Genomic DNA, 12,716 nt, shown 5'->3' with positions numbered 1-12,716 from the left:
CGCTCAAAAATTTCGTAGCTTTCACTGGTTTTATTACAGCTTGCCAGTAGGCTGTCCATCAAAAGTGCAAATCAGGAAAGTTGAACGCCAGACGCGTTTCGAGAGTCAAGTTCTCTTCCTCAGTGGCGTTGGTTTGTGAAGCGAAGAAGCACTTTTCCAATGCGCATCATCTTATAATAGTTCCTGCCCATATGGGCGTGGCCATCACTATGGCCTTCTGGAATCTGTAGTGCGCCAATTTCAATTTGGCCTTTCTTAAAGGGGTTTTCCTGTACGTTGTGATATATATATATATATATATATATATATATATATATATATATACATATACACACACACATACACACACACACACACACACTCACGTGTGTAAAGTAGAATATAGAAAGGTGATCTATAACGTTTTAATTAATCTTTCTTCCATTTTGCCAACACATCTACATCAGTAAGTTTTGTTGTGGTTTGAACGTTGCTCACTAATTAATTTCTCATCCAAATGATGCTCATTGACCATTAAAGGTCTGGGATGCTTGGTCTAGGATGTGTGGCATAAACACATTTTCTTAGTCCTGTAGCTTTCCTAACTGCAAGATTCAGAACTTCAAGAATGTCTGCTTATATAGGCCTGAACAGAAATGAAGCAAAGCTGAAGGTTCGCTGGTGACTATGAGGCACGCTGGTCTAAAAGAATCAATTTTTTTTATCCACATTATATATGGTGGAGAATCCAAATGATATAGTCAGTTTTGACAGTGATATGACGTACTTATCAAGTACTTATGTATGTGGTATTTTTATACTGCAAACCTAGCCAATAAGCAGCGGAGTGCTGCACAGTGTCAAAGATGAACAAAAAGTCAAAGAGTGATAGGAGAGGTAGATTATTTCTGGATTATTAATGCATTGTATTGTAGTGTTATTTAAAGAGGAGCGCCTCAACTCTCTCCTAAATTAGAAGCAGCAATGGGGCTGTCCTGATGGAAACGGGGATGCTGTTCTCGATCCTGGGAGCACAGATGGAAAAGTCCTGTTGTCCTGTTTTTCCTCCGTACGCTTCACAGTCTGCAGTCTGATGGTGTCCTCGCTGATGGTGTGCTGAGAGGCACCAGAGGTAGTACGCTTGTCTGCAAGATAAGCAGGGGTGCTGGTTGAAATGATAGGTGATATTAGATAACTCCACACTGTTCTGTTGAAATGTATTTATAGATTTATAGAGTGCATGAATCACCCCATAAGGGTATCTCCGAGCTTTGGACACAACAACAGACTCAGGAGACATGTTAGAAGAGCAAGGTTTTCAGTAGTTTCCTAAAGGCCAGGTAGTCTGTGCACTGCCGTAAGCGAATAGGGAGATCGTTCCATAGGCGCGGGCTGAGATGGTAAAACGCCTATCCCCGTTGTCTAGATTTTCTGATGTGTGGAAGAGAAATCAAGGCTTTGTCTCCTGAACGGAGTGGTCTAGGAGGCACATAGTTAACAAACATCTCATTGAGATAGCTAGGGCCTAATCTGTATACAGCTTTATAGGCCACGCAACAGATCTTGAAATGAATCCTTTTTCGTATGGGTAGCCAATGTAACTTCTTCAGCAAAGGAAGGGATGATGTTCTAGCGGGGACATCGGCCACCATGCGAGCTGCGGTGTTTTGGACTACCTGTAATCTATTCATGTCCTTTTCATTGGCTGAGATCAACAGTGCATTACAGTAGTCTAAGCGGCTTAAAATTAATGCCTGGATCAAGGTTTTTCTAGAGGACAGAGGTAAGAAAGGGAATACTCTTCTGAGCATGCTGAGAAGCAGGCTCTGATGGTAGTGGAGAGTTTTTGGTCCAGGTGGACTCCTAGGTTTTTCACCACTGATTTAGGGCAAGGGGTGGGGCCCAGTTCCTATGGCCACCACGTAGGAGACCATACCAAGGTGGCCTCGCCAAAAAGCATTATATCGGGCTTGGTGGCGTTTAGTTGGAGAAAGTTATTATTTTCATCCATTCCGCTACAGATTTCATTCCTTCGCAAAAGATGGCTTGGCAGTTAGGATTGGATTTATCAAGTGGAATGAGTAACTGGGTATCATCCGCTTAAGATATGGGGACGAAACCCAGTTTTCTTAACAGTCTTGCCAGGGGAGCAACGTAAACGTTGAACAAGGTAGGGCTCAGGCAGGATCTCTGAGGTACTCCCTTGGTGACCTTAGAGGTCTTAGAGTGGTAGAAGCCTAGGTTCACAGTCTGAGTTCTGTCAGATAGGAAGTTGGTTAGCCATTGAAGAGCTAGCCCTGTGACGCCTATGTCGCTTAGTCTTCTGAGTAGGATTTGGTGAGATATAGTGTTGAATGCTGTGGAAAGGTCAAGCAGCAACAAAAGCACCGCCTGACCCTTATCCAACAGTATCCTGACGTTGTCGGTAACTGCTACTAGGGATGACTCAGTGTTGTATCTGGGGCGAAATCTGAATTGTGAGGGATCTAAACTGTTGGTGGATTCAATGTAGTTGGAGAGATGTGTATTAATATGTTTTTCTAGGATTTTGGTGTGAAGGGGAAGTAGCGAGATTAGACGGTGATTTGTTACGTCTTCCATAGGAATTTTAAGATTCTTTTTAATCTGAAGAATCTGAGCAGTTTTCCAGACCGGAGGGAGAGCTCCTTCCGTCAGGGAGCTGTTAAGAATATTGCAAATGGGGTTAGCGAGTTGTTTAGCCAGGGTGGCAGTCAGTTTAGCAGGAATCAGGTCTAGTGGGGACCCGGACTTGGCGTTTTTTAAATACACGTCTGTATCTACGATCGTAAGTTGTGGAAATTTCCTAATGTACTGGTGGCTGATGGGGAGTGTTGGGGCTCAATATCAGATTTGGGTTGGAGATATATGGTGGGAGTGATTTTGTTATAGATTATCTCTATTTTCTCTGTGAAGTGACTAGCGATGCTATCACACAGTGTTTGTGATGGTACAGAAGTCGTGTCGCAGGCTAAAGGATTGGTAAAGGTTTTTTTAATCTGATAGAGGCATTTCTGAGAGCTCCCACCTTGTAGGAGGGTGGCTGCGATATGAGTTTTCCTTGCATTTTTTTAGATTACGATGGTACTGGTTTAGAGTCTCCTTGTATTTTTCTTTATTGGCAGGTTTTTGAGATCGGCGCCAAAGGCGTTCAAGACGTTTACATAAGCCTTTTTCTAGTCGCAGGGGGGCCGAGTACCATGGTGCCTGGCGTCGTTTTACAGCAATAGGGCCTTGTTTCAGGGGTGCTAAGCTATCTAAAGTAGTCAGTAGGCTAGCTTTGAAAGAGGCAAGGCGTTTCTCCACCTTGTCTGAATCCTTGTGATGAGGTGGGCGGAATGTATCTGAGAAATGTTCTGGTGTAATCAAATTCCAACTTCTGTAACTTTTATTTAAGGAACGTACAGGGCCGGGGGGGTGTCTTGAGGTTGTTAAATCGGAATTCAACCATCGAATGGTCTGACCAAGTCAGCGGAGTCGTGGCAATGTAAGATATATCAGGCGCGTTAGTTAAGATGATGTTGAACGTATGTCCTGCCTGGTGGGTAGGATCTTTGTTTATGGCCCTAAGGTTGAGTGCAGCCAGTTCAGTGAGAAAAGAGTGCGCTTCAGGGTCGTCTAGGATTTCACTATGTAACCTAAAGTTAAAGTTAAATGGATGAAAAAAGGTTGGAGACTGATTGGTCAGTTAACTACTGCTTCCCTGTATGCCAATCTCACTTAGGTGGGGCATCAAGGTCATAACACTTTGATGCCCCACCTAAGTGAGATTGGCAACAATATCAAGGGCTGCCAACTTGCCAAGTAGTACCAACGCTGCACACCTCTCTCTCATCCACAATTTGCCCAATGGCATCCACTGCAGGCAACAGCACTGTTTCAGTCCCGCCCCAGGAGAAAGCCCAGTTGTCAGCTGTCTCAGGCATCTTACTTTTTTGATCTAACTGGATAGCTGCTCAGCCTCCACAGACACAGATCTCATTATTCCATGCGCCCATGATGTACCTTCCTTTTCACTTCGAAGCATCAGAACGCTTCAGCTAGTAGGAGCCTACCCTGCATGCTAGTGAACAGCAATGGAAAAATCCGCTGCAAGCAGAGCGTGCAGAGAAAGCTAAATTTCCAATGCAAATGCTGCAGAAGTTGAAAGTCAATGGCAACAGCCATCTCATAATAATGAGTGAAGGAAAACGGCAGTTTAGCTGCGGACGAATAGCTCAGAGACCATGACCCGAGGACAGCCAAAGTGCACAGATAAAAATAAATGGCAATCACAGGAGATGTGGTATATTAAAACGCATAAGCGATGTCGTTGAAATCCGACACCTTTCTATCTTGATGCACTGCAACAAGCACTGATAGGACGAAAAAAATAGCACTCTACCACTTTTAAGCACATTTATTTATGTGATGTAAAAAGGATGAAAATATGCAAAAGGTTTTCCAGGAATTTAAGGGAAGTTCGATGTGTGAGCAACAGACACAAAGAATGCACAAATATTAAGAAAACCAAATCAGCTGAAGGGATATGCAAAAATAACCTAACTCGAGTGGCCTGGAAGAAATACAAGACACATCAAGTTCCAAGACACTTCGTTTTGGTACTGATTTTTCACGCAGAATTGCGATATCTAAGAAAAAGACAAGTGGAAAACCCATATTTTTCTATTAATGCAAAAACAGAGATAACAAAACATCTGAGCTCAGGAAAAAAACTGTCTACCATTATAACTTCTCAAACCTGAAGACAAACATTGTAAGTCACCTACACTATTACTCTTTGTTGGTGTTTTGCTGGTTGCCATTTGAAAAAACTGACCGCAGATCTGTTGGATGTTCTAAAATTAACTTCCAGCTCAAACGAACAAATAACAAAAAGTCGAAAGTGCGATAAATCCATGCTAAATGCATGAAGCGTGATGCTTTGCCGCCCATTTAACAGTTCTGCGATTTAAAGTGACATGACTTGACCGAATTAAAACGTGTGGTAACACCATGCAGTTCAAGAAAACTGTGATGCTAACGGCATCTTACTATGTGAAAAAAGTGAACACACTGTGTCCAAGTGATAATCCCCCTTTAAAGTTAAATTCACACTAATACTGTGAACTCCAGGGAGGCATCACAATGATCCATGTGTGGCAAATTTTCTAATCAGCTCTAAAGGAGTGTCTCAGATACATTAGAAAGCGGTATGCAAGGACATAACCTAGAGTGGTTAGGGCAGTGTTCCAGATCTCAGGAAACAGTTTTGTTCTGTTTCCAGAACATCATGCCCAGGTCACATTCTGGGGGATTTTTAATCATCTGAAACTCACTGAAGCCTATGAAAATACCTCTTTATTATGTCGAATCTTTGTCTGTTGGTGGACCCAGTGAACGAAAGCAACTCTTATTGGAAACACCAGCTTTATACAAAAAAAGCATCTTTGTAATGAAAGCTAGGCAGACAAGGAAGCTGAGCAGTGCAGACAAACACACGGTACTTGAGATTTACCCGACTAGCTGTTTCAAAGGTTCATCTATCACCTACCTACCCTCCTCACCTCCAGAAAAAAAGCTAAAACCACCCCTGTATGTCTGGATTTAAACACTATTGTGATCCTTGAATTATGTCTCTCCATCTGTAATGTGACTGGGTATTCTTTTTAAATTGTATTTCTTTCCTCTTTATTAATTTGTTAACGCTAGCATCACGAAAAGCTGCTCTTTTTGTTACATCTGTGCCGCTTTGTGTGCACTGTTGTCCTCCCCCGCATGATCTGTGCTCGCCTTTGTGTGATTGAGGCTTCCAGCCTTTTGTGTGCCGTCTCTCTCTGGCTCTTTGAATTTTCGCTTCAACATTCTATTGTTAAAGAGCCTTATTTGGTCGCCAGTTTTTTATCCTTACTTTCATTCTCTATGTTGCGTCAGTCTGTCAACAGAGCTCTCGACTAACCTTGCTTTCTGCCGTCCTGTTCTGTTGCTCTGGTCCTTTGCTAATACTATGGGTATATTTTATTCCTAAGAACATTAAGGTAAGCGTGAAACTAGATCTTATTGTGTTTTATCCTTACTTTCATTCTCTATGTTGCGTCAGTCTGTCAACAGAGCTCTCGACTAACCTTGCTTTCTGCCGTCCTGTTCTGTTGCTCTAGTCCTTTGCTAATACTATGGGCATATTTGATTCCTAAGAACATTAAGGTAAGCGTGAATCTAGATCTTATTGTGTTCTTAAATTAGGTGGCAGAGAATTCCAAAATGAAGTTGCCATTCAACAGAACAACGTCTGATTTTGTGTTTGGAACGATTGGAACTCTAGGACTTCTAGATAAAGCAGGTTTCAGCTTCTGAGGTTCCTTTGGTCTCTACATTTGGCAAACAGGTTTGCCAAGTGAAGGGATGCTTTAAGTTAATAGTTTTTTAGCCAGGCGCCCAATGATGGATGGGAGCCTGTGGGGCGAGTTGGCCAATGTAAAGTGATCTGTGTGACACAGGATCACGTAACTGCGGATGCCCGAGTTTTGGGGAAAGGGATGGGCACTTGATAGACTTGACACCTATGGACCTATAACTCACACTTTACCTTTTCCTCATAGTTAGGAAAACTGACAAAGTCAGCCTGGAATTCAGAGTAAAGGTATGGAGCGCCCAAGCATTTGTTTACATCTGTTTCTAGTTAAGATTTTCTGTCCAACTAGCTTAAAAAGGAAATACAAAAATATCACATATATATTTACCAAAATAACAAAACAAATCATGAAAATAAGCAATAACTTAGTAATAAGTGTATTTTTAGCCTTACCGTCATGTATCTCAAAAGCCAAACTTGTAATCTTCTGCGTGATTATCATCATCGGGCTGCGCGATAAGAGAAAAAAGGGACACTATTTTACCATGGCAGTGGGATCAACTACAAATAGTTAAATACGAATTTTAGCTCAACTCTAAGATAATTTATAACTATTTTCAGCTTTTATTTTATACTTTTTTTAAAATTATTTTTAAAACATACACACCATTCAATTTCCACATCAGCTTAATTATAACTGTCTCACATAACTGGTTCAATAGTAACCCCACCATTGTATAGCAAGTCTCTAGTAAACACCAACTGTTTAAAGTCTTGCACACTTTAATCACCCACCCCAAACCCCCCCCCACACCTCTACATTGGTATTTTTGTCCATAATACTTTGCACAACATGTGTGTGCCGCGGGAATCACTATTCCATTCCACCGCACACACCTATTTATGGGGCAACTTGAACCATCACAGCGGAATCTGGCCAAAAGTCTGCACTATCCTCAATCTTCCCCTTCCAAATTCAACTCAACATAGTGTACAAACTTATAACCCCATCTAGTGCAAGAGTTCCGCTTATTGTATACTCCTCAGAGATCAATCCATACCAGTCCTTCCCTGTGCTAATCACTAGTCCCAAACCAGAATGGTATGGTCAGTCAGTCAGTCAATTATCTTTATTCGATTATTAAAAATCATAAAAGAACGAGCATAATTACATAGCAATTCATCAAGGCACAAGTTAATACATAATTCAGCAAATAATCAATATTTAAGAACATTTTAAAATCACAATATACAAATAGAACATGTAAAAATATTAAGAAATATTAAAAAAGTTTAAAGTTTAAAAAGAGACCCTCCGGTAAACAAAATTTTAAAAGATAAAAGGGAAGTCAATGTTCAATATTCAGTAAGGTGTCTAACTCTAGTACGGTTCTTATTTATCCGTACTCCTGCAACTAAAAAACTAGCGACATGGAAAGCTACTTTAACACTTGGAAGGAGTTGCAAAAAACATCAAAGCTGGTTTGACCTGAATAAAACCTTGGTTACACAGGATTGGAAACAAATATCTTTTTCTGATATCGATATAATGTCCACAAAACATGATAAAATGTGTCGTGTCCTGAGTAGAAAAGTGGTCACAATCACATGGTTCAGCATCATCAGGTCTACTCCAATTTTTAAAATTGCCCAAAAAAAGATGGATCAAATCAAAACGAAATCTCGTTAGGAGGAAACGATGGTATGATTTAGTTACCAGGACAAGGTATGGTTCCATTCCTGGGACAGATGTCAACATACAATGTTTCCTTACCGTGGGTTTTCTAAGCTCTATAGCTTCCCTCTCCAGAACATATAACTTAGTCAGGGTATTTTTTACTGTTTTAAGATCAGAATGGTATGGGTTCACAGTGACCTACCATCCGAAAGGTCATTACGTAGTCTAATCATCTTGGCCCATGCCATAAGACCTTCTGATAATTTTTCATCCCTACTATCTGGGCCCATTCTACCATGTTCTGCATCCATTTAACATGTTTTCTGTCAGCCAGACACTAAGCTAGCATATCAGATGAGAAATCCCTCACAACTCAACAGTTCCAACTAAGGTGAATGAAGTCTGCCCCTTCCTCCTGACTGTGTACATCTGAAACCCCCCCGGAGTCAAGTAAGTCATATGAACATAAATATATTGAATACGTTTAAAGAGAGCAATGCTGGACAACCGTCTCTCCCCCATTCAGTCTTCATCCCAGTCCGCATGACCAGCAATAAAATCAGCAACTGCTTCCTAACATCTATTCTGTGCACTCAACTTCTGCAGAGGCCTATCGGCACTTAGGGCTCTAAAAGGGAATGTTATCAGCTTTTTACAGTCCGACAAAGCAAATAGTTTGATCATAGCTCAAAGGGGCATCAGGGGAAGTGAACGATAGTTCCCTAGCCGTACAAGATATTTTCGTATATTGAAGGAAAAAAATGATCCATAGGTTGAAAATCTCTTGGGCATCAGCAAAGCTCACAATTCTGTTATCAGGGTAAGATTATCTAGTGTCTGACAACTAACACCCCCCTCCTCCCGCCACATCCCTAATCTTCAATGTTTCACTGACATGCTAGGAGCAATTTGTGCAAAGGGATAAGTACTCCACATATGTACCGAGCAAAAACAGGAAGGTGGTAGGGGAGATCCATGCAGGGAAGTGATTTATTTTTTTTTAAACATATTTTATTGAAGGTTTTTCATCATACAGCAAAATCACGAAAATCAACACCCTGAATTATCAAACATGTCCTCAGTCATATTTCAACATATTTAAAGACAAATACAGACCCTCCCTCCCCCCCAACTGGTGTGGGCATGCCGTTGCCAAAGAGTGCATCACGTAGTGTATAGGTGTCAGTGAGGAGTGCTCAACTTAGTGGGAATTCTAGTTGTCGTTTCTGCATTCCTAGCTCGAGCTTACTTCCTCTATTTGCGAGTCGGTTAGGGCCAGTACCAGCGTTTCCCACGCTCTCGAATGCTCGAAGGCCTTTTCCTTGTTGGAGCGCTGAGCCTGCCGCAGTCGGACAGTGCTCTCGCACCTTGCCCACTTACAAAGCTCCGCCCTCCAGCGCTTATAGGATGGACCTTCCTTTGACTGCCAGTTCAGGGTGATCTCCCTCTTTGCCAGTATGAGCCCCAAGTCTATAAATTGACTCATTTTTGTTTTGGGTGTGTGGGGAAACCAAAGTAACACACACATAGCCATGCCATAGGTTAGATCTCTGCCCGTGACTGCATTTAAAAGTGCGCCCACTTCTACCCAATAGGTCCCTATTTGTGGGCAGTTCCAAAGCATGTGCTCCAATTCCACTCCCTCTGTCAAGCATCTGGGGCATGCTGCGTCCTGCGCCTGAAAGTACTTCTGAATCTTACCCGGCGTCAGGTAAGGCCGGTGCACTATGAAGAACTGTATCAATTGAAGTCTCGCATTCCGTGTGCCCTTCCAAGCCCTTGTGAGGATGTGCCCCCACGTCGCGTCCGGTATTGGTTTGCCTGTCCCTGCTTCCCATTTCGATTTCAGAGCAGTTAACGGTTGCAGCCCCTCATGCGACATCCTGGAGTGAAGGCATGTAACTGCCTTAAAGGTCCCTGATGCCATTACCACATATTGACACGCCATGGTAGTTTTGGGTTCCGCTTGCCCTTCCCTCCAATGCTGCCGAATCGCCGCTACCACCGCCGCATGAATCAGGAAGTCGCCTAACGGGAGGTCATATTTCTCCTGTAATGCCAGAAAAGACAGCAATTCCCCTTCCTCGTATAAGTCCCCTACCATCTGGACTCCCAGGCGCTCCCATTCCTCGAGAGCCGACCAGTCGCTCCTATGGGGAAGTGCTGTCAGCATCCCCAGCGGGATCTCCGGAGAATAGGGATGGAGGACTCCCGCTCTACGTTGGCTGCGATTCCAACAGGATTTCAAAGTATTCTCCTGTAGCGACAGGTCCTTGGGTAGAAGCGCCTGTTGCAGCACTATATATGAAAGGACATGTCTTTGTATCCCCGTGCCTCTCAGACAGTCAGGGCCTCGGAACTCCAGTGCAATCGCCTGTGTGAGGACCTGCAGCTGTGCTGCTAAGTTATAAAGCTCAAAGTCCGGAACTGCCAGACCCCCCTCCCGTTTCGGACGTAGCAATTTGTCTAGGGCTATCCGCTTTCTACCAGTGCCTCACAGGAATCCTATCGTCATCGTTCTCAGCTATCGGAACATCAACGGCGGAATCCAGACAGGAAGCGTCCGGAAATAATAAAGTAGCCTCGGCAACGCCCCCATCTTAAGTAAGGCTACCCTCCCTAGCACTGATAAAGGAAGCGTGGACCAGAATGCTATGCTCCCTTTTAGAGCCTGGATACAACGCCCTATGTTCCCTTCTAGGATGTCCGTGGCAGTGTGATAAATCCGGACCCCAAGGTAGGTGATGCAGTTTGGTTCCCACTTTATCTCTTGAGGAAGGGTTGGAGCCACCACACAGGGTCGTACCGGAAGCAGGTTAGTCACGCAGGGAAGTGATAATAGTAATAATATTAAGTATCCTGATGGATGCCGATGAACAAGGGTCACCATAATACCTCATGTCGTAAACTGTAGGCAAAGCCCACCAAATACAAATTAAACAAATGGTAATCCGAGCAAAAAGCATTTAAGTCAATGTAACAAAGTACAAATGTCAGTCCTGGATGTATTCTTCTTGTTTTATTTCAAGCTTGCCAGGTATCTTTCTATTATAGCCTTCTTCTTAACAAAGTGCCTTCAAGCCACAGAACTTGCCAACACGTGTTTCGTCCATGTGGCTATTCGCCATGGACGTCATCAGGGCAAAGATCAAAAGTAATACCAAAAATAGATGTAAGCATCAAGAAGATTCATCTGAATTCCTAAAATTAATATTCAATCATTAACCTGTTCATCTGGTAGAACCATGACATCCAAACCTCAATATTTCAGGTTAAAAACTCATTGCTGTCAGCCACATATCCTGAAACTGACTTCTGAAGGTCCTCCGTCAGAACCTCGCACGAGCGTATCGGTGTGTTTACTCCACATAAGAATACCTGGTGCAAACTAAGACCATTGTGTGGTCTTTTTTTTTTTTTTATAAAATTTTTATTTTTCATTTTTAGTAAGCAAAACACTTAGGAAAACAATACAATGAGCGACACCTCTAAAGCACAGTCTACACTTGGGCAACGGACTATAGGTAACTAATTCCAACGGCAGAGCAGCACAGATAGTCCATAGACAAAGTCCAAAATCCAAGCAAGGAGGGCAGCCGGAGCCGAGGCTAGCCGTCTTGTGCCCCAAGTGCAGAGCCTGTAGAAAAAATGCCATGATTGTCGAATAAAAGGAACAACCCACAACGAACCTCCCTCCCACCCCTCCCTTCCCTCCCCCCCGCGGTGATGACAGCCATTCATACACCCAGACATACTACTCTCAGTTAAAGTTGAAATAGGTGGAGAGCGCGCACCGAGGAAGGGCAGACTGCTGAGGGCAATCCTCGTGAAAGGAATCGGATCAGAGGACCCCAGCGAAAGATGTAGTTCTTAAAATTCCCCAGAAAGATGTCCGCCACTCTCTCCACACTCAGAAGTCTCCACAGCCTCGCGTGCCAGAGGGAGATCGCTGGAGCGGCCGGCGACTTCCATGCTGCCGCAAGGGTGATTTTAGCCGCCCCAAGGCAGAGCCAGAGAATTTGCTTATCGGCTCTCATTTGGTGCTCAAGATCTGGGTCCCGAAGCCCGAGCAGGACATGTTCTAGTGAGGTAGATATCGGATAGCCCAGGATGTACTTAATGTGGGACCAGATCTCCTCCCAGTAAGGGCGGATGATCGGGCAGTCCCACCAGATATGGCGGAAATCCGCCAGGAGCCCGCAACCTCTCCAACAACGGTCGGAAGCGGATGGAAAGATGCGTCGCAGTTTGGCCGGGCATAAGTACCAGTCCATCATTGTTTTGAAGTGTGCTTCCCGCAGCGCTACCGATCGATTGTGCGCCGAGACGTCCCGCCAAAGGCCTGCCCACTCGGTCTCGGAGATGTCTCTCCCGATTGTTTCCTCCCAATGTCCCATATAGCGGGGGCGGGGTGTTGCCGCCGTGGTAAGCAACAATTTATAGAGAAAGGAGATGGCCCCCTTCATGGAGGTAGTGCGCAGAAGGAAGGCCTCGAAGGTGGAAGGCGGTCTCGTAGCAGCATCCGCCGTCCCCGGGGAGGTAGCCCAGTGGAGTAGCTGGAGATTGCGAAATTGTTCCGATGGGAGAACCCCATAGTCTCTCATGCAATTGGCGAAGGTGAGCGGAACGGTGCCATGAAAAAGGTAAGTGCTCGACAGCCTCCCTCACGCCACAAACGAAAGGGGCCCTCCTGCATCGCGGGGGGGAAGG

At 43.9% G+C, this 12,716-nt stretch overlaps 1 protein-coding gene across 1 annotated transcript in view; it reads right to left on the bottom strand.

The window, feature by feature from the left end:
• The window catches only part of MBOAT2 (membrane bound glycerophospholipid O-acyltransferase 2), a 907,083-nt gene that overhangs the window by 264,383 nt on the left and 629,984 nt on the right, over nucleotides 1–12,716 (bottom strand). The window contains exon 5 of the mRNA XM_078647832.1: nucleotides 6,782–6,837. Within this exon, the coding sequence (XP_078503958.1) occupies nucleotides 6,782–6,837 (56 nt within the window). The remainder of the gene's footprint in view (nucleotides 1–6,781; nucleotides 6,838–12,716) is intronic.

This window comes from Lissotriton helveticus, chromosome 6, assembly GCF_964261635.1.
Source record: "Lissotriton helveticus chromosome 6, aLisHel1.1, whole genome shotgun sequence".
NCBI classification, from domain to species: Eukaryota; Metazoa; Chordata; class Amphibia; order Caudata; family Salamandridae; genus Lissotriton; species Lissotriton helveticus.
The sequence above is the reverse complement of the archived record's forward strand: the minus strand, read 5'-3'. Positions and strand labels throughout refer to the sequence as shown.